Source organism: Aedes aegypti, chromosome 2 (assembly GCF_002204515.2).
Source record: "Aedes aegypti strain LVP_AGWG chromosome 2, AaegL5.0 Primary Assembly, whole genome shotgun sequence".
Taxonomy (NCBI): domain Eukaryota; kingdom Metazoa; phylum Arthropoda; class Insecta; order Diptera; family Culicidae; genus Aedes; species Aedes aegypti.
The window spans coordinates 425,555,021-425,582,689 of NC_035108.1; the positions used below are offsets into that span (position 1 = coordinate 425,555,021).

At 37.5% G+C, this 27,669-nt stretch overlaps 1 protein-coding gene across 1 annotated transcript; it reads right to left on the reverse strand.

Moving 5' to 3' along the window:
- Positions 1-3,572: 3,572 nt before the first annotated feature.
- Positions 3,573-27,466, reverse strand: LOC5573132 (chitinase-like protein Idgf4). The gene is made up of 3 exons (XM_001660698.2): positions 27,204-27,466; positions 4,190-4,913; positions 3,573-4,132 (listed from the first exon to the last, which is right to left on the reverse strand). Exons 1-3 carry the CDS (start codon positions 27,328-27,330, stop codon positions 3,658-3,660), a joined length of 1,326 nt encoding a protein of 441 aa, XP_001660748.2. The 5' UTR covers positions 27,331-27,466; the 3' UTR covers positions 3,573-3,657.
- Between the last annotated feature and the right edge of the window lie 203 nt (positions 27,467-27,669).

The window sequence follows — 27,669 nt, forward strand, 5'->3', positions numbered from 1 at the left end:
TACTTTCTCAGTTTGATTTGTGTTTTAGGATATATGAAAAGAAAGATACGTGAAGAAATACCTGAAATGTATCAAAAAAAGAGCTTTTCTTCAAACTGCTAGCTAGCTTACAAGGGATCCACTAATATACCTGCTTCCCCCTGACGAAATTTCCGAACAATCAATTTCGCCAGAGATGTCATTGATTGAAATAAATACGTCTCACAAAGCGGCTTATGTGGAATTGCCAAACAAGTTTGCCTGCAGTTCTTATGGTAAAGGCTGTCGAAGAAAACGAGGATGCCGACAAGTCACAATAACATGAAATATTTGAAGTATTGTAAAAACGTTTCTAAAAAGTTTTCAACGAGCCTGCCTGTGTGATCCAAGACAGGATTGAGCAGCGCATAAATGTTACAAACATTTAGTATGTCCGAGAAAATTACAAATGAATCGCGGAATCGGCTTAGACTGCTGAAAATACGTAAATTCCCTTACATTATTTTATATAAAAATATAGAATCGAAAAATTAAGGTTACAAACAAATGCTCATGCTCATTTGTTTTCTTATTTTATTTTTTTTTATTTAACAAAAAATTCGAACTTCAGCCAAATGTTGCTCTTGAAGTGACACCAAATTGCAAAAAAAAATCGACAATTGCCCTAGATAACAGAATATTGACGGATTTCACGCCAACTCGACAAAGGGATTGGCAGCGCCCCTTCAGAATTCAATGAAACTTTCTGGGTGTGAAGACTATGTGAAACTAAGATACTTTACATACTTTGTTTTTTCAAAATCGATCTAGACTAACATTTGGAAAGGGTCAAAGTTTTTTCACTTTTTTTATAAACCCGTATAACTCGAAAACGGTAAGACCTACAAAAAGTGTTGTATGGGGGACTGTCGTGAAGTTTCCTGACGTTTTGGAAAAAAATATTGAAAAAATAAAAACACATTTTCTACACTGAAAAAATAAATGATTCAAAACTTTAAAGTCGAATTAAAAAAAAAAAACGGTCATTTCAGATTTTTATCATCCTTAAGCAAAAAGTTTCGTTATTAAATTTACTAAAAGTCGTCCAAACATTGCAAATTGGGCATATTTTAGAGAAAAAAGTTTTTCTAACATCGAGTTTTTTAAGTCCGAAATGATTTTTTCATTTTATTTTTATTTCGCTTTAAATAGTCTAGTATGATCATATTTTCAAGTGATAAATGAGTTTTAATCACAAAATAATCACAAATCACGCCCCATACAACACTTTTTTGTAGGTCTTACCGTTTTTGAGTTATACGGGTTTATAAAAAAAAAGTAAAAAAAAAACTTTGACCCTTTCCAAATGTTAATCTAGATCGATTTTGAAAAATCAAAATATGCAAAGTATCTTAGTTTCACATACTTTTGACATCCAGAAAGTTTCATTGAATTCTGAAGGAGTGCTGCCAATCGCGTGTAAAGTTGGCGTGAAATCCGTCATTACGCTATTGTTTATGATATTAGTTTGGCGTTAAATCTATTACTGGATTTTAGAATTGTTAATTATTCATTAAAACAGGTTTTCAAACTCAATACAGCAAATACCGTTTTTGATGCGTACTTGATAATGAATTAACACATAAAAACTATTGGCCTAAAATGAACAAGAATAGGGGAAAAACACTAATTTTCGTCAGAGACGAACCAGCCAAGGGCTGAAAGTCTCTTTAATAAAGACAATAAATAATAAACTAATTTTCGACCTACCTGTGCCAATTTTCCGACTTTCATACAAAGTAGGCCAAAATCGTTGAGATGGGTCGAAATTTAGCGATGGGACGAAAATTGGTGCGTTTCTCCTACGAAATGATTATCTTTTGATACAGCTAGACAATCTCGATTGATGTTATACAAGGCTATGAGGTACGCATAATCTTCATAGAATAATTTCAAATAACCGTAGGGGTTTAATATAGCAAGAAAAAATCGATTGATTTGCTATAGGGCTAGATACTTCAGATCTCGCCAAGATCTTTGTAGACTCTTACCCCAGGGCGTTGATACAGCTTGGAATTATCAAATTAAGTCCAAAAGGGCGGTCACATGCACCTGATCTACATGGAAAAAGGTAAAATTAATCCAGGGCGTTGATCCAGCTAAGAGTTTCAAATTAATGTCCTACAGGGCGTTATGGTTTATTTGATATACATGGAATAAGCTCAAATAAGGTGTATCAACGCCCTGTAGCACGTAGGTTTCGAATGATTTTGTACAGAGCGTTCAGGTGCTCTAGATCTCGCAAAGATCTGTGTGGAATAAAGCCAAATTTTTCCAGGGCGTTGATAAAGCTAGGAGTTTTCAATTGATGTCCTACAGAGCATCAAGATGCACCTGATCTATATGGAATAAGGTCAAATTACTACGGGACGTTAATACAGCATGAAAATTTGATTGATTGATTTATTACAGGGCGTTGAGATGTTCCAGATCTTGCAAAGATCTATGTGGAATAAAGTCAAGCTAATCTAAGGCGTCGACACAGATGAATCGATTTATGTCATACAGGGAGTTAAGATGCATCTGATCTACGTGAAACATTATCAAATTACTGCACGGCGTCGATAAAACTTGGAATTTTCAATTGATGTCCACCTGATCTACATAGGTCAAAGTCAAAATACTCCAGGGCGTTTATACAGCTCGGAAATTTTGTTTCTACAAGGGATAAAGATGCTCCAGATCTCGTAAAGATATGAGTGAAATATAATCAAATCAGTCTAGGACGTTGAAACAATTTGAAAATTTCGATTGATGTCCTACAGAGCGTCAAAATGCGCCTGATATACATAAGGTCAAATAACTACAGTGCATTGATACAGATTAGAAATTTTGATTGATTTTCTACAGGGTATAAAGATGCTCCCGATCTCGCAAAGATCTGTGCGGAATAAAGTCAAACTATTCCAGGGCGTTGATACAGCTTGATCGATTGATGTCATACAGGGCATTGAGTTGCACCAGATCTACATAGAGCAAAGTCAAAATACTCCAGGGCGTTGATACAACTAGGAATTTATGTCTTCAGGCCGTTAAGATGCACCTGATCTACATAGAATAAAGTCAAACTACTCCAGGGTGTTAATATAGCTTGTAATTATTAAATGATATCCTACAGGGCGTTTTATGAAACTGATCTAATTGAGACAAGGTCAAATTATTCCAGGGCGTTGATACAGCTTGAAAATTTCGATTGATGTTACACAGGGCGTTTAGTTGCACCTGATCTACATCCAATAAAGTTAAATTAATTGAGGTCGATGATACAGCTTGAATTTTCAACTGATGTCCCAAAGGGCGTTAAGAAAAAAAAAATCTGAGAAAAGCTTCTTAGTCGTCGACTAAGCCCGACTAAGCAGGACGACAGGGCTGGAGGTTGTACTGATGTACCAATACTTACACATTGAGGATGCTGATCCTGAGAAGTGTCAGTTGATTCCCTGTGTAAGTACAGCTGTTCTGGCAATAACGGAGTAACAACTGCGGGCGGTCAATCATGCTCATATTCCTGCTATTGCATTCTTAATCATCCCACCTACATGAAAAGTCAACAATTGTTTCAATGTATCAACATCATTTATTACGCAGTTAACATATATCTAACAAATTAAAAATCACTGGTTCCTCAAACCCCACCGCCTACAGCCTGTACTTGGCAGCCCGCAGGATCGGGTACTTCTCTCCAGCACAGCTACCACGGAAGTCATCGAAAGCCAAATCATTGATAGCGATTCCACCCAATCCCTTGGCCTTGACATAAGCTGCCTTGTTGCCAGCACTATCCGGATCCTCATAGGTAACCCACATTCCGTGCTCTCCATTGCTATCGGGCAAACGGAACGCGTACGAACCGAATCGCTTGGTTGGATCTCCGACCTTGCGCAGAGGACCATCGGCACCCTTCAGAGCCGTGTTGCTCGGGTTCGGCAGCTTGGCACAGGTTTCAGCCCACGAGTAGAATCCTTCCTGCTGCAGTTGAGTTCCCGCTGGGGAAGCTCCATCCGCCACCAATGGAGGAACTCCAGTTATGCCAGAATCTTCGGTCATCTTCCATCCACGGCCGTGCGTTGGGATGCTCACGATCAGCTTTGAGGCGGGAGCGTGGCTGTTCAACCTGAGAGGTAGATAGAGGTTAGTTGAACGAAAAGCTTGACAGCTTGTAAGAACTTACCAAACCTTCACCAGACCATCGACGTTGTTTCCGGGGATTCGCTCAGACAGTTCATAGATAGGCGCGTAGAAGTCGGCTTCCTTCTTGTTGCGTTCTGGGGTTTGCATGTCGTAGGCGGCAATGTTGACAAAGTCCAGATAGTTGACAATCGCAGGAATGTCCATGAACATGGAAGCGTTCACATGGGGCAGGACGGTAATTCCCAGCTGGTATCCATCCGAACGGAAAGCATTCTTCATTTCACGCAACAAGGCGGTGAACTCTTCACGGTGTTCGTCGGCCTTCTCATCGAGGACGCTATCGCCGGTGAACACTTTCTTGAATCCGTGCCACAACTTACCCGGAGAGGAGCGAACCTTCTTGGGTTTGTTCTGTGGGAACTGCCAGGCCAGATCGATTCCATCGAAGTCGTACGCCTTCACGATCGAGTAAACGCTGTTGATGAAAGTGATCCGGGCAGCACCTGATTCCAGCAGTTCCAAATACTTTGGCGAAGCAGCCGAGAAGCGGTAGCCACCGATTCCCAGCAGAACTTTGAGTCCAGGGAATTTGCGTTTCAGTCCGGTCACCTGACGGTAGTTACCCTTGCCGGTGTCCAGATCGAGGTTGGCATTGCGGCTAACGGCTTTGTTGGAATCGGGATCAACGGCGGCGTAACCGTACACCAGGTGGGTACAGAAGGGCAGGGCAGCTTCGATGTCAGTGAGCGATACCTTGCCGAGACCTTGAAGAGGGATGAAAGGGGTTTTGTTAAATTGCGTGCTTCAGGTTAGGTTTATTGATGATTCATGGGAAAAAGATAAAGGACAGTCAAGGGTCGGTTTCGCACGTTAGCACTTGCGTAAGTGCTATATATGTACAAGCTGATATGTGTGAATTCAAAATGAATGGTTTGTCACACTGGTGAACAGGCATTTGTTTGAAACCACATATCTTGAAATATCTTTACAATGTTCTAATCAATCTGAAACTGTGTGATAAACACATGAATGAAATAAAATATACTTCAACCTCGTTTAACAACCGAATTTCAGATTGAAGAACGTTTTAAAAAATGATCGATGTTTCGCAAAGTTGTTCAGTAGCTCAAGCCAGCCAGGTGGCGCTAATGAGCATCATTTCTTTGTGGATATCTCAGAATCCTGACCACTTAGAAAGATGGCGTCTTCGGCAAAGTTGTTCAGTAGTTCAAGAGCTATCATTATTTGCGACATGAGATTCGGAAGTGTACCACCAGTTAGCGCAGAAGGCATTCAATTTTTACTGTGGATATTACAGGATTATTACCTTTAGAAAGATGGTATGTTTGACAAATTCGTTCAATGGCTGTCATCATTTGAGCCACAAGATTCGGATTTCTTCCTTCAGGCAGCGCTAGTTACCTTCAAACTTTTATTGTGCTGATATCTCAGAACCCTTACCACTAGGAATGAAGCCGTCTTCGATAAAGTTCATGGGGTATGATTATTTGATCCATGAGATTCGGAAGTTTGCACCAGGCGGCGCTAGTGAGCATCATACATTTTTGTGGGATATCTCAGGATCATGTCCACTTTTAAAGATGGCGTCTTCTTTCAAGCTCAAACGTGCTGTCTGGTGGTAAAATTTCAAGTCGACTGGTCAAAATAATGACACACCTTAATCTACGGAACATTGTTGCCGAAGACGCTACCTTTCAAAGTAGCATAATCCTGATATGACAGCATAACAATAGTTCCATGTTCACTTACGCCTGGTAAAGTTTCAAATCTACTGGCTAAAATAATGACAGATCTTGATCTACTGAACAAATTTAATAAATAAAAGAAAAATTGCCATTTTATTTGCTTAATTTAAGGCTAAACTTGAGCCATCAGTGATATCCATAGTCTATCGCCATCAATGCACTGGTGATGGAGTAGAGAGCATGATGTTGATGTGATATGGAATGATCCGAATTTTATCGCAGTCGGCCTGTACAAATCAGCAAATTTTAAACGTTGATGGTGACAGCAAGCAACTCTGCATGAACGGCACGTTCACTTAAAATTGCACAATGAATTAAAAAACTCAAAAAAAAAGCTACATCAGAACATATTGAATTAATATCCTTACAAATATATGGAACCTTAAATGTTTTTTAACATCTTTGGAAAACTTCCGTATTGAAATATGTCTCGAGTATCTGTCATGAAAACAGTTTTCATTTCACGTTAAACTTCCAGCTCGCACGGATTCAAATTTTTGAACTGCTCAATCTTCAAGCCTACTTGGTCCCTCGTTCAAAAAAAATAAACTGAAACGCAAACTGAACGCGTTCAAATGCAACACTGACAGAAGGTATACAGAAGAATTTTTTTAAATAATGTATTGGAGGAGTTCTCAGATGTACCTCAAACAAACTTTTAGATTAGACGCAGGTTACTTGTTTTAAGAAATTACAGAGATATCTCGAAGAAAACAATTGTTTTAGGAATGATGGAAGCATTTCATGAAACCCTAAGAGAGCTAATAGAAATAATTTCTAAAATTATTCCGAGAACGAATGCATGAGATAATTTCTTTAATTATATGTTGATAAATATATTCTCCAAATTTTGGAGGAATCTCTGCGAAATTCTCAGTATGTTCTTTTTTAAACTTGCTGAAACGATTTATGAAGCAAATCCTCATATTTTAAACAAAGTTCTGTCAGGATTTAATAGAAGATTTCTTTTATTTTATTTAGATATAAATGGTAAAACGAAAAATCTTTGGTAAATCTTAGGTATCTCTGGTAAAAATCTTAGAAGTAGAAAATCTTGAGATAGTCCTGAGTACTCATTACTTAATCAGAGGTATTCCAAGAAATGGTGTATGGAAAAAACCCTGTTATGATTATTGAATAATTCTCGTGAAAAATCTAAAGCATGTATTTGCAAATTTAAAGAAATCAAAGAAGGAATTTCTAACAAATATGTGGAGCTATTCCTTATCTTATTTCTTGACGATTTCTTTGAAGAATAGCTTAACAAATTAATTAAAGGATAGCTTAAGAGAAAGTTGTCAAAAACTTTCTGAGTTTCTTATTAGGTTTTTGACAGATTTGTCGCAAGATTTATTGCAAATTGTTGATAAAACCATGACTTTTGGTAAGATCTTTGGCAGAAATGAGTCATTTTTCATTCACTTGTGGTGCCGCTGTGAATAAATATGTTTCTTTAATGTTTTGAACAATTGTAAATGTACCATCAAAGTACATACACACCAAATTTGAAGTTTATTGGAGTTAAATTGCGATAGTTATTCAATAAATAATTCGTACACATCCCTTTTTGACCCATTGTCACCCCCAACGACGGTAGTCTTCAAAAAGATTTTATTAAACTTGCCAGCTGATAATGAAATCATAACTATTAACATATTTTTTCTGGGTCAAGTTATTAGTATACAATGTGGCTCGGATCTGACAGCGATCGAAATATATATTTGGCAATATCAGAATTTCGTTAGTGATTCTCAAAAGTTAGTCCTTCAGTCCAATGACAGTCAAATATTGCACTCCAACTTTTATATGCTTTACAGACGTCAATATTTGAAGCCAACATTATTCGTCTATAACGTTGAAGTTACTGCATCACTGATTCATATGGTCTTATCCACCGATAGAACCGAATCCAGGCGGTCCAAGATTTTTGACATTACAGCGGGCTAGAATACCTGGGGAGCATAGGGGAAGGGGTGGTAAAATGAACACCTTAAGGAAATCATCTTGTTTCTGATAGAAAAACGAAAAATTTGTATAGTTCTTTCGCACAACATCAAAAATAGGGAAGTACTCTATAGCAGCGACATGGATTCAGACTAAAATAGCTAAATTTTCACATATTTTCATCGCTATCAAAAAGCGATGCAAATGTTCATTTTACCTGCACTATGTGGGTAAAATGAACAGCGGATGGTGGTAAAATGAACACCACGCAAAAAACGTGAGCAAAACAAAATATTTCTGAAAAATTTCAATGCTTCACCGAAAATACATCCATTAATGATTGTAACCCATTGAAAAAGAATTCTAAAGGTATCAGATTTGACATCATATCATAACGATATTCACCTCACTGAAAAACCTCAAGTCTTCCGAGCTTAAAGTTACGTCAGTTTTAATTTTCAAACGTTATTTTCTAAAATCTTAGATTTCGTTGATTTTTTCACTTCAATTGACCTCCGTATCAACTCGAACACTCAGATTTATGCTCTAAATCGTCCGTGCGTGATAAAAATTCATCGAAATTTGTTTTTTCTCGGTAAAAAGAACGGTGTTCATTTTACCACCCCTGTTCATTTTACCACCACTTTCCCTACGGAAGCGTGCCCGCTCAAATGTCACAATTATTGCACCGAGTGAGTTCAGCAAAGGAGGCTCTTTACTGCTACCTCAACGTGTCGCTGGTTCTAAAAAGTAAACAATAGACAGTTTCACAAAAATCAAAATTTCTGGGTTTCAACCAGTCATCCCCAAGTCCTAGTCGCAATACTAAAACAAACTACCAGACAAATTTTCATCCAATTTGGAGAAGATTAGGAGGTGCCTCCCCAAGTAACCAGTAAGCACGATAATGCGGCACGGTAACAGCATTATATGCGCATATAGGGAAATCATTTGATGCATGTCAGTTCTATATACGCATATAATGCTATTATAAAGCCAGAAAAGGCGAAATAGCGTGCCATTATAGTGCCAAGATATAACCGTGCTTCTCTGCACCACTAATGCTGATATGAGACTACGTGAGAAACGTCAGTTGTTTTCGCCAGGTATTTAGGGCGAATATTTTGTGCTTTCGCGTACGCAGCCAGAAAGCTTTCGCGTATGCGGCCAAGCAACTGGTACATGAGGTAAATAAATGAATGAATGAAAACGGAAAACTCTAATAGTATGCAAAAAATGTAATAAAATGATACAGATAGTACTTCTCCGTATCAGACATATTCGTTTTGGTAGTTTTCATCCTTCTGAGGACTTGCAATTGCCACATTTTGATCCTCGTTTTATGATGATGAAATTCCTCATTTTGCGTCTCGAACTTGCGACACCCGTATTGTTGAGTTGTTGTCCTGTTCCTTTGCTCCTACGGCCACATAAGATAAATAGTATTGGTAAGAAAAGTGACCGATTTAAACCATCACTTTTCTCCGTCATAAAACCTGCAATTGTAGTAATGAGAAGATTTATGTTTGACTCCCTCTTACCACTATATGCAAACACAAAGCACGTGGTATATCTGTCAAAACACTGGATGGCATTTAAACATGCCCTGTATTCGAATATAAAGCCAATATAGTGCTTATTTAATGCCTGTAGGCATCAGGCTTAGAAGCATTAATGATGCTGTAATAGGGTTTCTATGCAGCGGAAGTGCTGTTATAAGGTCTGTAAGCATTTGTGGTGCTATTATAATGCATGTACGCATCTATGATGCCGATTAAGGGCTTATTATTAGTGCTTATGGTTACTTGGGTAGCTTTGCTTTTTCAATGACGGATGATGATTGGAGAAAACATCTAGCAAAAATACGACCAAACAATGGTGAAAGCGTAAACAATTCTCTCGAAAACATTCATTTTGTGAATTTAGTAGAATTTTCGGATTAAATTGGCAACAACGCACTGCAGTAGCGCGTAGTAAATAACTGATTGCAAGCAATATCTTTCAAGCGCATCTATTACCTGTACTTTTGCAAATAATAATTTTTACTTTTCCACGTTAAGCCACTGGAACTGGTTCTGGACATAGGTTGGCGGCTATTCATTTTTACTCTCATTTGACAGCCGCCCTTCACCCTTGGAGTTCAGTTCTTGGATAGATTAGTCAATTTGTCGGTTTTTTCGTTCTTCACTCCCTTCAAAAGATCATCTTCTTCATTCGACGGCTCACGGATAAAAATCTGATCCCCAAATCATGATTTACAAATCATGAAATTCATAAATTGGTTAGGTCATAATATCAGAATCACAAATCATGGTTCCTGGAGTCATAATCAAGATTCTTCATACGCGTAACATCCAGTGTGAAAACACTAAGCGGTGCACTTTGCTTCACTTCAATCGTATCGATCACTCTTAATTCAAGATTACGATGTGGTTGAGTGGTAGGGTGCGTGGCTATCAATCGGAAGCTTCTTGGCTCGAGTCTCAGTGTATGTTATTTTTTTTTTTTTTATTTTGTCGATCATAAACGGATGCGTGACTCAGCATTTTTGGCATTTGAATCATGATTCCGAGCAATCAACAACAAAAACCTAACGCTTGTGTTGCGTTACGGCAATCTGACTCATGATTTCATGAGTCCAAATCATGGTGTATTTTCATAAGATGAAAACACGCTGGAATCATGATATCATGAGTCATAATCTTGTTTTTGGATTCTGATTTCTACCCGTGTAGAAAACATGTGTTTTATTTTTTTAGCCGTCAATAAATGGTGTCCAGGTTCATCTAAAAATGTAAGGAGCATTGCATCCAAAATAAGCGATTGTACCTCGACTCGAAAGTAATTATCCATTGTTCTGATCTAGGCAGACCATTTTCTTATTTCCTTTCCTTGATTATTTCTTGGTTATTTCCTTGATGTTTCGCACATAGAAGTAATTCCCAGCTAATAATTATTTTTTTGCGAAATATCTCCTTTAGTTGATCATCGTTTTTGAAGATACCAAATGTTTCATCACTAGACTTCAATATAGGCGAATAAAATATTTGCCGGCTAGCGCCATCATGAGAATGACTTCCGAACTAAGAAGGTTTTAGGCGAATAGCTTTCTTTGGATTTAATCAGTGGACTGATATATAAGCGAATAAAATGTGTGCCCAGTAGTGCCATTCAGGTGATTTCCAAAGAAATAAGTTCCAGGCGAATAGGACTCATTTAATTCTTCAACTTTGTCAAAGACACTAACTTTGTATCAAATCACTGTATTGAGATATAAGCAAATCATATGTTTGCCTACTAGCGCCTGGGAGAGTTTTTCAAACTACAATGTTTCCGGTTGAATAAATCCCATTTAGTTGAACACTTTATCGAAGACACTAATTTTGAATCTCATCGCTGGACTAAGATATAAAAAAAATTACCACTAACGCTACCTTGTGAGTGTTTGCCGAACTAATAAGTTAGGCGAATAGGATTCATTTAGTTGTTCAACATTGTCCAAGATAAAACCTATGTAACTAATCACTTGACTGAGATATTAGTAAAATAAAATCTTTACCCACTAGTGCCATCTTGTGAATGTTATAAGGTTTTATATGACTCAGAATCATTTAGTTGTTCAACATTGTCGAAGACACCAATTTTGTATCTAATAACTTGTCTGAGATACAAGCAAATAAAATCTCTGCTCACTAGCGCCATCTAGCGAATGTGTTCCGAACTAATAAATTTTCGAGTGACTAGATCTCATTCAGTTGAACATATTTGTCGAAGACACCAACTCATCACTGAACAGAGATATAAACAATCAAAACGTTCGACCATTAACGCCATCTTTTGAGTATTTTCTGAACTTATAAAGTTTTAGGCGAAAACGTCTCATTTAGTTGATCAACTTTATCGAAGACACCAATTATGTATCCCATAACTGGACTAATATATAAGCAAATACAGTTTTGGCTCACTAGCGCCATCGTGGGAGCGTTTTCAGAATTTATAAGGTTCTATGCGAATATATATTATTGAGTTGTTCAACTTTGTCGAAGACACCAATTTTGTATCTCATCGCTGGACTGAGATATAAACGAAGCAAATATTTGTACGCCGGAAAATTGTTTCATATGTTGCTTATATATGCGACATTTTTTGGCGTCTGTGCGCCACCTGGTGAATTAATTCTGAATTAAAATAGTTACCAAGTGGAAGTCAACAGTCCTGTGATCAACTTTGCAAAAGACAGTTTTCTCCTAAACCTCTTTATTTTCAAGATATTTGTATCACAAGTACTGTCTTATTTATAGGACGCTGGGCGTTCGGGGCTTCTGTCCTATTTTTAGGACGCTGGGCGGATATGGGTTAAAAGATTATCAAAATCATTGATTACACTGCGGAACACGATTTTGTCTCAAGTACTGCTTAAAAAACTGCTTTTTTACCTAATTAAGTGTTGCTGACAGCAGCGTAGCTAGGGAGGTCCGATAGGTGTAGTCCGGACCGGACCCTGAGCTCCTAGGGGCCTCAAAATCACGAAGTGGATTGCTTATAACATTAAAAACTCGACATAGCTTCTGGCTTTGGTAAATTTAACGATCATTGACACACGAGCCATAATTTCGTCCCATTTATCCGCCTGCATTCATACAACACGCATGACATTTATCGTTCGTGGAAGATAATGAGCCATGACCGTAAACAAAACAGACACACACCTCCCGCTGTTTGCTGCCGATTACTGTGTGTCACCACTTGTAACATTCACTGAAACACTCTCATTCTGATCAAGAACAGAGGCGAATGTTTTCCATGGGGTGTTTGATGATCCAATAGATTATAATTAGGTTGTTAAAGGTTGCATTACCAGAATATATGAAAGTTATTACCAATTTTATGCAAAAAATAAATAAAAAAAAATATAAAAAATGTGAAGGTTGCTACACTTGAAAGCTCTGGCGCTACGTACCAAACGAGAGAGTGAATGTTTACATTCATAGGGCTCTCCGAATGCGATGTGCCACAAACTGTTATAGTTCACGAACAGCTACACTCTCTAAATATGGTTCGATCGGCTTATTCGGAACGATATCCAAACACTGCATAACTTGTTACAAAAAGAAAACATGACGGTTTATAATAACGAGTATAAGTATGGCAAGTTGAAAAAGTTTTGGAGAACACTCGAATCGGTTATGCACTGAGATTCCAGGGGAGGGCCTAGGGGAACTGTGGCCTTGGGCCGCCAAAATTTAGAGGCTTTTACAAAAATTAGTTTAGTAAGTCATTATTCTTGTTGTTCAATTGAAGCATTTCATGATACCGAGTATCCTTATTATGAAATGTGGACCTGAGGTCGATACATAGGTATGGTCTTGTTCTTATTTTGAAGATGAATAGTCTGAATTACGGCTTTAGTTTATAAATATATTCTTCAATTTCCAACCAAATCTAGTCTTGGTGAGTGTTGCATGAGCTGAGCTCGGAGATAACTAAAGACTGGAAAGCGAAAAAATTGGTCGGCAAAAAAATCGTATCCTTCAGTCCAAATTCATAATACAATAACCTTCCTATTTGCTTTCGGTATTCCTACAGAAATCATTCTAGGAATTATCAAGTGTTCAACCGAAAATTTCATGATGAAGACTTCTATGCAATTTCTCTCACGCTGGGAAATACGAATTTCACATAAATTTGTCCATTTAATCCAATTGTAAAGTTTATGCTACGTTTAGTTTTTCGGTAGTTATTAAACTTCCACTCGGCTGATTAGCCGAAACCACGAATCATAGTTAAAAAGTAAATTCAAATTGTTAAACGGAGGTCCACAACATTATCAGTCTGACGGAAATCTACTTGATCTAATTAGATTCTTATCTCTATTCCACTAGACTTTTTATTTGAAAAAAGGCAAGATATAAGAGTAAGAACATTCCAGATTTCACGCCAAATTTTGTGTTTTTTTTGGGATTAAATAATTTAAATTTGTTTGCCTTAAACTGAAATGAATAGAATTTTTATGTTCAAAGTACGTCCTGATATAAGCACTTATTCAGTGTTCGTATGAATAATAACTTACACTTTGATAATATTGATTTGTTGGTTCCCACGTCATATTAAAAGCACAATAAAGAAAAAAAAGCGTTATTTTCAGAAGACCTCTCAAAACAAAATTTATATCTTCGAAATTGGCAACACTGCTGTAACAAAATCGATTTTATTTGCATGTATTATGTTCATAATATGTTATTCTAATATTATCAATCGAAGAAGTTGGAGAAAAACGGTTACAAATTGCATTAAATCAGTAAATTATCGTGCATGTTATCAAAAGTATGTGATTTTTCTATAAAATGACCATAAAGTGTAAAATTTTAACTTTAGAATGCAATTTAGAATTATACTTTAGAATGTAATCACGATTTAGCTCTCACTGCAAATATAGTTTCTTCAGTAATCTAAACAAATTTTGAACACGCTTTTTATTTTACCTTTTTGGTGGGGGCAAAAGTATAGTATTTCGAATTTAGCTATAAATGGATAAATCACTAGAGTGACGTGAATAGTGATTGGTAGAATATCAAAGGCGGTTTTAAAGCTCAACCTTCAGTAGAATAGTATATGGTATCATCATACAACTTGTTTAGGATTGGTTTTGTGCAAAAAAAAAAAAAATATGTTTATTTTTGGAGACAGCTTTTCTTATGAGTTTTTGGAAAAACTGTATAGTTCTTCAACCAGAAGCATTTAATAAGATCTTAAATTTTCATAACATCGTAAAATAGTATTTGTACGATGCACAGAAAACCGATTACGATTTATTTGATAAAATAAAAAGATTGAGCATGAATAAGCAATTTTAAAACTAACAGTTGTTTATGTACTCAAAACCGATTGAAATGTCACTTACAACCATATGCACTTGGGCCTCTCAGTATTTTTTTTTTTAACTCGAGTGCTCATCGATTTCTGTATTTCTAGTCATATTCGACGAATATTACTTTGAAAAAAAAAATGACGATAAGGCTAAGGTTTTTTTACAAAATTATTATACATCAATTTTTAAAAACAAAATGTATAAATAAACAAAAAATCGAATTTAGTACTATACCATTGAATTCAGCTAGAGTTGGTATCCTTTGACAGTTACGCATATTTCGATCTCAAATGTAAGGTAGTTTTCAGTGCCATATACTAGAATCGACTTACACGAAGACGTCCTTACAGTTGAGATCGAAATACGCGTATCTGTCAAAGGATACTAACTCTAGCTGAATTGAATGGTAAGTATAGAACTAAATTCGGTTTTTCGTTTATTTTTAATTATTCCACTAAATAGCTCGAAGACTTATTATCAAAAAGCAGAGTGACTTAAATTTATGAAGTCTTCACATCAACAAATTTCCAAGACAGCCACTTGTCGAGTCGGCGTGAAAGTAGACACTGTACTTCATAAACACTTTTACTTCCCGAAATTGACTTCAGCAGAAATTCTTACTGTAGAAACACGCATAAGAGAGCTTGACTGAAAGTTTCATCTTCTGACAGTGAAAGGAGTTGTTTTCTTGTTGTCGCTGACAGGTCACGGTACCAACCAGCCCTGCTTTAAATCAACAGTAATCTCGAAGGCCATTCGCTCTGTAAATCCCCCGGAATAATACTGCCGAAGCAAAAGACGCGTGATTCCTCGAAAGCTACTCACATCTCGAGGCGGCGTTTCCCAATATTGAACGCTAACTTGGAAGCCAAACATTTACCTTATCGTCTTTATAAGTAAACAGATCACGTCCGAAAGCCGCACCCGATTCGTTGAAACAACAATGCCGGGCGATGGGAGTGTGATTTTCAATACACAATTTGATTTGCCGGGGATTTCGAATCCAATTTGCAGCGATGATTGATCACCTCGGCATAAATTTGGAGGCAGCATCTCTAAATATAAAAAGTTTGAACTAGAATCAACGGCCAGCACGCGGTCACGCGCGGTGGTTTTGCCCAGGCTCACAGTGGCGTGGTTTTATATAAAGATCGCCAAAAATCTCTCATACGTTCAAAAATCGGTTGAAAACAATAATTTACCAACTTTATTCAATGTTAGAAGCAGGGTTTGAATTTTGAGGAAATTGAGATTATCCCTCATTTATCGCTTGTAACAATCATGATTCGCAAAGCATCATAAAAGCCTGTTTTTCGTAAACTGCTGCAGCTCTGATTAGATCGGGGGGATAACAGTACATGAGCTCAAAACCTGGGAGACACTATTGCTATCGGAAGTTCGTGGACTATTTATCGTGCCAGTAAAATAAAACACCTACCCTCAATGTAATAGAATTTTCGTAATGGAAATCACCTTGACTTCTCTGGGTATAGAGTATCATCGAACCTGCCACACGATATAAGAATGCGAAAACGGCAACTTTGGCAAAGAAAGCTCCAAGTTAATAACTGTGGAAATGTTTAGAGGTTTTGTCCCGCCATGCGCCACTGTGCAGTTTCGACAATCGCGTGTCTGCATGTTTTGCAACAATTCTGATAAGCTGCACCCGACCGAGAGAGGTCATCATCGGTTTACCTTTCGCAATCGGTTGCCAGAGGTTAGAGACACATAAATCGCATCGCGCAAAGATTTAGTCCATAGCACCGAAACTTGTTCCGACTGATAACGAGTGCCTACAATTCAAGAGCACAGATCAAATCGGTCAACAGCGACGACGAAAAAAAGCCGGGAGCCGGTTTTCGTAGAAGCATCGCCATCATCACAAAAACAAGGCAATCTACCATTCTCATTAGGTCATTTCTGCCTCGGGCACGAATCCATAGCATTATACCTATGGAGAGTTAAACGGCCGTTTCGTAGGTAGTGATGGATGTGATAAACGAGAACAAAATATGGACCACAATTAGAGGCAATTGTCACCGGTCTGAGATGTTCTCATCTATGTACTTTGATGGACAGGGGGTTTCAGGTCGTGATTCACGAAGCGTCAGAATTTAAAATAAGTCAGTGTGCTAAAGTATGTAAATGAGTCGGTGAAGAGCTTCAATTTTTTAGATGAAACTTCTTCTTTTTTCATTCATCTCTAAGACGTTACATCCAATTTAGGACAGTGCCTGTTTCTTAGATAAGTGTTCTATTAGCACTTCCACAGTGTCTTGAGAATTATTTAGGCACTACGTATATAGTGGCTACATAGCAAAACCATGCTGAAGGTGTCTGGGTTCGATTCCCGGTCGGTCCAGGATCTTTTCGTTATGGAAATTTCCTTCACTTCCCTGGGCATAGAGTATCTTCGTACCTGCCACACGATGTACGAATGCGAAAATGGCAACTTTGGCAAAGAAAGCTCTCAGTTAATAACTGTGGAAGTGCACATAAGAACACTAAGCTGAGAAATGCCAAGAACAAGAAGAAGAAGAAGAAGAAGAAGCATATATTAGTGCTTTTCAATGGAAGAGCATACAAGATAAGAAGCGTTAGTCCAAATTTCGTGATTGAAATAAGCGTTGAGGAGGACTCCGCAAAGGTTTACATAAGGCGGCATCCACAAATTACGTAACGCTCTAGGGGGAGGGGGGGAGTAGGCTCAAGCGTTACGGCTCATACAAAAATTTGAAATTTTTCATACAAAAAGCGTTACGGAGGGGGGGGGAGGGGGTTAAAAATTTCCAATTTTAGCGTTACGTAATAAATGGACGCCGCCTAAAGTTCTACACAGGAGTCTCTACAGAGATTCAAGTATCACAAAATAGGAGCGCTATTCAAATTAGAAATGGAATATAGGTTTAATAGAGCCAGTAATTCTGAAGTAGATCTGCTCACAAAAAGAGCCTCTACGGAATTCTCCCAAAGAGTCTACACTGTGATGTTCAAATACGTCTTCACAGAATTTGAATACATAGAAGTGTCCAGTACTGTCGTCGTAAAACTTGAGCTACTTAGTTATATCTTTTTTGGGGGGCGTTTTTATAGCCCAGAAGGCGCTTCTACTCTTTGACGTACATATATATGAGGGTACTTGTGAAAAAAAAATGTCACCAATACTTTTAAATTACTTTAGAAAAAAAAAGAAAAAATAGCACGCACGTCAATAAGAGTTTCCACCCGAGGAACTAAACTTGCCTTTAAAAGCTACAGTTCCAAGCAACAGGTATGTCCTGCAAACAACAAAAATAAGTCCTTGTCGACATCTTTTCTATAGGCGCACCAAAGATTTTTTCCATGGGGCCTAAGCATGCAAAAAGGATGTAATGTTCCTCAACTTTTAGTTATTGAAATTGAATTTTTAAATACATCTAGATTTAAATCGCCCAACTGGTATACTGATTGGAAGCTGAAAAGCAAATCAATTCAGCTTTGATTCAAGCTGACTGCTGGTCCAAATTGAAATATATCAGTTATTTTTAGCACACAGTGTTTTTTTATTCTCAATTTACTTATATTCCAATTGGTAGCTCATTTCGCCATTGGGCATCACTTGAGCGAGGATCGATTGAAATGTTGTACTAAAGAGCACGACGCCTAAATTCATACTACATAATTTATTACCTAATCTATTTTTAGATCTGATGCTTCACGCTGTCTAGGGGCCCAGATAGCCGTAGTGGTAAACGCGCAGCTATTCAGCAAGACCAAGCTGAGGGTCGTGGGTTCGAATCCCACCGGTCGAGGATCTTTTCGGGTTGGAAATTTTCTCGACTTCCCTGGGCATAGAGTATCTTCGTACCTGCCACACGATATACGCATGCAAAAATGGTCATTGGCATAGTAAGCTCTCAGTGAATAACTGTGGAAGTGCTCATAAGAACACTCTCAGCTTAGTGCCCTGCAGGCCCTGTCCCAGTGGGGACGTAACGCCAGAAAGAAGAAGAAGCTACACGCTGTCTCTTTGCGCTCTCTACTTTTCACAGGTAGATCGAAGAGCACGCAGGGATGCTCCATTTGTTCATAGCCGTTCTTTTCCATTGTCGTGTTAATCCGGGTGCAGTTGAACGTTCGCTCAGAGAAGGGTCAGATGTCAGTCCGCTTTCAGATGGCCGTGATGTTGGACGTAAGGGCAGTTATTCTTGAGCGGACTGACGAAGTTTTTTGTTGAGATGACTAGGAATCAAACCCATGACCATTCGCTTATAAAGCGAACGTGTAGCCAACTACGCCACGTTGCCCCCTAGCACAAAGTGTTAAAATAAATGACAATCTGGTAAAAATGAGAATATCTACGTGATATAAGGTCAAGGCGTTGATATATCATATAGCTAGAAACTTTTTACATGAATGTCCTACAGGGCGTTGACGTACTCATGACCGCGTAAAGATCGTCGTGTGGTAAGGTCAAACACTTCAGAGCAATTGATGTCCTACAGGGCGTTACCATGCTCATGACTTCGCCAAAATCTACGTGTGATAAGGTCAAAATTCATCAAGGCGTTGATGCAACGAGAAAATTTGAATTGATGTCCTGTAGGACGTTAATGTGCTCATGATCACGCATAAAACTATTTGAGATATGGTAAAAGTACTACAAGGTGGTGCAACTGTTAGATAATTTTGATTGATGTTCTACAAAGCGTTACCCTGTTTATGACGTCGCAGAGATCTACGTCAGATAAGGTAAAATTACACTAGGAAGTTGAAACACCTTGAAAATTGCGGTTGATGTCCTACAGGGCATTAAGCAGCACTTAAACTTACAAAGTTGTCATAACATTTTTTTTGCGGAACTTGATAAAATTTTGAGGAAAGCTTAGTCGTCGACTAAGCGTGATTTAGCTGGACGATAGGGCTGGAAGTCTCCAGAAAATACTCTAAAGAAAAGAATCCCAGGAATGACAGCAGAAGTTTCAACGTATATTTCTGGATGTATCCATTGAGGTCTCCAAAGAAGTCTTCACAAAGACTTTCATCGTAGTTTTTCACCCAAGTCAAATGATCAGCAGAGATCTCTTCAAAAATCTTCAGAGAAGTTTCCGCAGAAGTCTACAACAAAGGTATGACCAAAAATCTCCACAGAAGTCTTTTTCAGAAAAGTACGTAAAAATCTTCATCGTCTTCTCCACTAAAGTAACCATAGAGTAAGGTGAGGCAAAAATTCGACTTTAGCGGTAAGGTACCGCGGGGCAAGTGGGAACGAAAAAAACGATAGTTCAAACAAATTATTCAATAAAATTTTCAAATGTCAATATTTTTCAAATCCAACAACACAATCACGTTTTGGCAACATATTTGCTGGTGTGTGCATGAAACTAATAGAATAATTTCGAAATTGTGAAAACCTTGGAAGAAAGTTTTAGAATGAGCCAATGGACGCAGTTACCTCGCTAAGCGGGGCAAGTGGGACACATCCAGTTTCATGCGTCAATCCACATCAGTAAGTCAACCATTACAATAATAGGATTGATAAGTCATAGATTTTAAATTTTAAGTACATATTTGATGTACGTAAGGGACCAACCATAAAATACGTTACGTTTTAGGAAGAAACCCTTTATTTTATAGTATGTCACCTCACATTTAATATTAACTGAAAATTCCTCAATAAAAGCGTAAAGAGGAATTAAACATGCTCAAAATATATCATTTATAAGTTGTTAATTAAAATATAGCACATAAACATTCAATAATTGACGAAATTATAAATATGTTTTGTTATTATTTATATGCATGGCAGAAAACCACCTTATGGGATGGAATTGTTTTCCATCACTACTTAATTTGGTAGAAATAACAAATAAAATTCAAATAACATAGAAAAGTAATCGTTCTCATGATGCATTTCAAAATTCAGCTGTATGTTTGTTCAATTTTGAAGTCGTATTTCAAAAATAAAAAAATAATTAAAAAATAAAGAATAATAACACCTTTCTTCTCCCTCTTATGCAATTACGTAATTTGAGGTTGATCTTTTTTGATAAAAATCATTTGTTTGAATGTTTTAGTGCTCCTCTCTAGCGAAATATATGAAACGTGTACGAAAAGTTTTGATTCTGGTTTTTGTTTTGATAGGTCCCACTTACCCCAGGTACAAATATATTTTGGGGTAAGATAGACCATCGAAAATTTCATATGAAATGAAAACAAAATACTGGTTTATCGTTAGCAGCTTATAATAATACTAAAAATTATAGCTTACTGATGGAAATTCGATTTAAAACACATTTATTTTTTATGAGTTAATGCAAGACGTGAAACGTGTCACAATTTGTCATGCAAGTTGAAAATGGCGCTGAACTGAAAACTGTTACATGAACCACATGGTTATAAAAATAACAATATGTTTAGTACTAAAAACATTCCTTGTCATTGTATCTTCAACTTCCTAGAAGAATACCCCCATGAAAAACTTTTCCTAGTTGAGCTATGACGAAACGCCCCACTTACCCCGGATTCTCACTTGCCCCGGGTTACCTTATAATCCATATTTCCAGTAAAATTACACCAGGTAAAAAGTGATAAATATATACCACACAGTCGAACTTTCAACATATTGGCACAATATTTACCCATTCGACAGTTTTTTACTGAGAGCTATCTTTGCCGATTTAACATTCTTGCATGAGAATACTTTGTGGCAGGTACGCTTAAATTTCACCTTAAATTGCCCAACTGGTATATTGATTGGAAGCTGAAAAAGCAAATTAATTCAGCTTTGATTCAAGCTGACTGCTGGTCCAAATTGAAATATATCAGCTATTTTTAGCATACTTGAGCGAGGATCGATTGAAATGTTGTACTAGAGAGCACAACGCCTAAATTCATACTACAGTTAACTCTCCCTTACTCGATATTCCGTATCTCGATATCGAGTTAGAGAACCATAGTGAAATTTGGTTTTCATGGCTAACTCGATGGTCCCTTGGATTGCAGATGCACTGGTTTTGTGTTATGTAAGTCGATACCTCCCTAACTCGATGGTCCCTTCAATATCGGTCAAAGAAGAGATGTCTGTAATTTATTAGGGAGACTTACGGCTTCGGCACCATTCGACTATTATCGGCAATTATTTTTCAAACACCAAATATACAGTATTTTTCTATCGAAACACATCAGTGGAAACATTCAGATGATTCTTTATTCTGCCTGCTTGCCGCTGGTGAGATTTTCGAGACTAAACAAACGATATCGCCGGAGATGTCATCAATTGAAATGAGCACGCCTGAAAATGCGACTGATTTGGAGCTGCCGAAGAGATCCTCCAGCAGTTGTAATGGAAAAGTTGCCGAAGAGATTGAGGCTGCCGACAATAGTCACACTGACAAGGGATGTTCGCAGCGTTGTAAAAACGTTTCCTAAAGCATTCTGATAAGTCTGTCGATGTTATTCGATAGAGGATTGAGCAACGCATAAATGTAAATAGACAAACACGGAATTTGTCTCCTGATGTACGAGAAAATAACAAAAGAAGCACGGCATCGGCTTAAGCTGCCGAGAATACGTAAGTTCCCCTACCTAATCTATTTTTGGATCTGATGCTACACTTGTGGTGATCTGCAAACCATTCCCTCAGAAATTTCTACAAAGATTCGGTCTTGCCTTCTAAAAATTCATCCGGGGAATCCTTCAATATTATCTCTTGAAATTCCTCTAAAGATCCTCCAGGAATATCATGAAATACTCTAAGAATTTCTGCAGGGATTACACTGGGAAAATCTCAACCTAGATTCCTCTAAGAAAATCTTTTTATGGATTCCTTCAGATGTTTCTCTAGAGGTTTCCCCAGAAATTTACCCATGGATTCCGCCAATCATTTTCCAGAGATTTCTAGAGAAATATTTCTGCAAGGATTTCTCCAGGGATTCCTCCCGCATAATCTCCGCTGTGATTCTTCCGGGAAATCCTCCAAGGACTACTCCAGAAATTTTTAAAGGGATTCCTCCTGAGGTGCCTTCAGGGATTCCTTCAGCAATTTACCCAAATCCTTCAAAGATCCCTTCAGAAATTCCTGCGGGTATTTCTCCAAAGACTCCTCCAGGGTTACTTCCAAGAAAATTTCCACAGGGATTCCTCCAGAGATTTACCCAGTATTTTGAACAGAAGTTTCTCCAAGAAACACTCCAGAAAAATCTCTACATAGGTTCCTCTAAAAAATTGTTCTAGAGATTTGTTCAGGAATTTCTACAGATGTTTCCTCGGGTATTCATCCAGAGTCCCCCGCAAGATTTTTTCCAAGGATTTTCTAAGAATTAGGCAAGGATTCTTGTAGAGAATTCTCTTTGAGGAATACTTGGAAGAGTGTCTGAAAAGATTTCTGGAGGATGCTCTATAGGAATATAATAATGAATCCCTGGAGAAATCCGTGGAATAATTGCTTTAAGGTCCCGGAGAAAACTATGAAACTGAAGGGCTGGACTGGAGGAATCTCAGTGAGGATAATATTGAAGGAACCTATTGAGGAATCACTGAAGAAACTCCTTGTAGATATTTCTCTAGCGATTTCTCCTGAAATTTCTCCAGGGATTCCTCCTGAGGTTCCTCGTGGGATTACAGATCCTTCAAAAATCCCTTCATCAATTAACCAAGGTAACCTTTCTTTAATTCATTTAGCAATATACCCAGGAAAACCTCTAGAGACTTCTACGGGAATTTCTCCAGACTCTTCCAGGAAAATATATGCAGGGATTTCTCCAAGAATTACTCCAAAAAATCTCTACATGGGTTCCGCGACCCCTCCAACGTCTCGTCAGCTCGCTTTTTATATAACAGACAGAACGAGGCGCAAGATGGTCACGAAAACCAAGTTTGGGAAACAATGCTCTAAGAATTTCTTCATAAAGTAATAAATTTCTTCAGCTATTCCTCCAGGAATTCATACAGGATCTATTCAAAAACATCTTCAGCAAAGGAGTTCCTCTAACACTACCTAGAAATTTCTTTGGAGGAATCCCTGATGCCACTTTTAGGGTCATTTCTGATTAAATCCTTGGAGCAATTTATGAGGAAACCTCTAGAGAAATATCTACAGGAATTTTCGGAGGCCACTAACTAATCTCTGAGAAAATTTCTCGGATAGTTCCTGGAGGGCTACTTGTAAATATCTTTGGAGTGATTCATTTAGCTATTTTCTTACAGATATCACTGGGAGAAGTCTTGAATGAACATCTTGAAGTAATTTCTTGTAAATCCCTGGAGGAATTACTGGTGGAACTTCTAAAGAAATTCCTGGTGGAATCAGTGAGGAATTCCTGAAAAAATATCTTAAATTACTCTTCCTGCAAGAATATCGAGAGGTTTTCCTGGGAAAACTTCTGCAAGTATGCTTGGATAAATTTCTTCAAAAAATACTGGAGAAATAACATGAGTAGTTCTTATAGATCTCTGGAGAAATTCTTGGATAACGCCAAGAATTTTTGAAGAGATTTTTCTGGTGGAACCCTTGGGGTAAAGTCTTGAATATCAGGAGAAAACATTTGAATAATTCTTGAAGAAACCTCTCAAAGAATTCCTGGAGCAATCCCTGGAGTAATTGCTTTAAAAGTTCCCGGAGTAGACCTTGAAGAAATTCCTGGAGGAATCTCAGCAAAGATAATACTGGAGGAAACTTTGGTGGAATTATTTTAGAAACTCCTCTAAAAATCCCGAGAATCCTTGTAGATTTTTCTGTAGAAATCCCTTCAATAATATTTTGAGGAATTCCTAGAGGCAGTATTCCTGGAGCCCTGTCGGAACTGGTCTAAAAAATCTAGTAACAATCTCCTTGAAATAATTACAAGAGGAATTCTTGGAGTAATCTCTGTTGTGATCCCTAGTAAAATTCCTTGAGATATCGCTGTAGGCATTACGGTAAAAATTATCCTTGAGGAATTTCTGGTAGTATCCCAGGAGGATCTTCGAAGGAGTTCCTGGAGAAACTCTAAAAGAGTGTCTGGTGTGCCCTTGTGTCTAGAGTAGACCTGCTTACAAAAATGGCCAGTATTCTCCTCTACGGTTTTAAAACTTTCATATAAAGCTGAAAATGAAAATGATTCATATAAACGAAAAATGAAACAAAAATTAATGTTTGAAAATTTTCAGAATAATTGGTCATTTTTTTACCCTTAATGCATACACAGTTATTATCGGAAAAAAATCTTTATCAAATCTATGCTTATCAGTCGATTTCTATAGCTAAGCTCCATGTCAGGGCAAAATTTCAAAAAAATCGTATGGCCCGTTTTGAAGTAACGCCCTTTTGATTGTATAAGTCCACTTATTCAAATTCATTGGCCGTGATCATCAGATGAAATATACCATCAAAATTTGATTCAAAGTTGGTTTTTTTAGTTATTTTCAACCTCTTGATAGAGTTTTGAATGAGCAAGGAAACGAAATTTGGAGTTACCTCCTATTTGAGGTGTAACCATCGCAAAGACCAGGAAACCCAGAGAAAAACCTGTAGATTTGTGTAAAATCTAAAGGTTCTTGGGCAGAACAAAGTAAGCCGGAACAGCCGAAGGGGTAGCTAGTTGGAAAATAACAATATGTTTTTCAATAATAATAATGTCACAAAAAATGGCTCCGTATTGCCATGCAGCGCTTGAGCCGTTGAAAAATTGAAAACATTGGAACATGCTTATCGGTATTGGAATGCCTAATTTATCTATTTGAAATTAGTGTTTTCAATGGTTGTGCCTGAAAAGGGCGTAACTCCTAAATTATTCTATTTTCTCATTCAAAACTCCACCAAGAGGTTACAAATAACCAAACAAACCAATTTTGAACCAAATTTTGATAGTATATTTCTTCTGATAATCAGGGTCAATGGAAATCCATTTAAATATCTCAGATTTCCTATGAAATATTAAACTTATATAATCAAAAGGACGTATCTTCATAACAGGCCCTAAGATTTTTTTTTTCAGAAATGCAACATAGCTTTAGAAAACGGCTTGTGAGCAGAGATTTGATGAAGATTTTTTCTGATAGTAACGGTCAGGGGAGCACCGTGGCATAATGTGTAACATTTTTGTAGCATCACTCCTAGAGGTCGCTGAATGTGACTTTAAGCACGAAAATTTTCGATTTCAATAGTAAAGAAAAGCCAGAAAATTTCAGATTTCTATGTTTTTTTCTCTACAAAATTTAAGCTCCTTTAGAGTGCCGAATGGTCAAAAATGATCAAAATGCACAAGGGTGGTTAAGGTATCTGTGTTCGATTTACGTACACACAAGATATTGTGTATGTTTATCTGAAGAAATTTTTTTGCCTTTCTTCGGCGTAATACATTTTTTTAACTGCCAAACGATATATGAATTCATTGTCTTTAAAGAATTTTTGCCTCACTGGTGCGGCAAGAGTTCGAATCATGTGTGGAGCTAAAGTTCGGTATTGGTATTTTTGTGACAGGAATATATTTTTCAAGACACAAAGCAATGCTATCATAGAAATGCACACTAAATTTTGATCACAAATTTACTCAAAAAAGAATGATTTTATTATTTCGAAAAAAAAAAATAGTTTTTTTTTGCAAAACCAAGGTAAAATGTGAAATTTTGATGATTCGTTTACGCGAATTTCACTAAAAAATTCACAGCTTATATGTAGAGTTAAGTCGATTTACATTTTTTTCCCGTGAGGTATTACTTGGCTCGAACTTTTTCCAAACAAAACTAAGTCTAGTTATGCGCCGACATGAAAATCGAAAAAGTTTTATTTTTTTTATTCATGCGATTTTCTTGTCAAAAACTAATAAATGGCCATAACTTTTCCAAATATCTATCGATTTCTATAATGTTTAGAGTGAAAGTCTCTCACTTGAATAGTATTCAAACCACCATGACATTTATAATATTTGTTTTGAAAGGAGCTAGAAATCATAAAAAGAAACTTTTGCCCCACCTTACTCTAAGCTGTGATATGTATGCTTTGCATAGCCAAAGTGAAAATAAAATGTCAAGAAGAATATGCAATCGTGCAGAAATTATAGGGTAAAGCACTATTTGAACACTAACTTTCTTTACTTTCAAATATTAATCTGAACATTCTTTTCGACATTTTTGTTAAAATTTTCGTACAAATACTTCCATTCCATTCTAAACATGTCCAGTCACAAACTTGCCATTATCAGCAAGTATATGGAATCAACAAGTGCTCTATCATTGTATGCGGATGAGAACCCCTGCCCTAGATAAACGCCATTACTGAAATCATCGAGATCAGCTTTCTACGCTAGCACAATAGTAAATAGCCCCTTGATCTGTGTACTTTAACACGTAACACTTCACATCCACTATCATAACCAATTCGTGATAGCCCATGAACGCAAAACCACACAAATCACCGGCGCATGGCCGGTTCAGGAAGGATGACATCATGTCCAATTCCAATTCCACTAGTCCTTTATCACAGCGCCTCCATTCGATCGCCGGCTATTCACACTTACCTTCGATCAGGAAGTTGGCTCCATCGTAATAGCAGAGGACCTTGGCCGTGGACTGACTGTAGCCGGTTGGGGCCAGAAGCACCCCCAACAGGCAAACCGCAGTCACAGCTGATTTGATCAGCCCCATGACACTTTGAAGTCAACAGCAGCGGCACAAAAAAAAAAAACACTACCGGTTGATTCTTATTATGTTCTCGTGAACGCGCGCACTTCCTCACTATAGGTTGCTAGATGGTAGACATACGACGGCAAACTGATCGGAGACGAACGGCGATCGAGAGCTTTTTATATGGGGAGCGATCTCGCCGATGCCCACTTCGGGCAGATTAAAATTCTGGACGATTGTTGCGAAATCGTCCAGACTAGAAACGAGAGATGAAATATTTTGGGAGAATGAGTGCTCTTTTCGGGGCTTTATGATTTGTTTTGATCAGTGATATGAGTAAGTGTTAGGTAACTGTGTTTT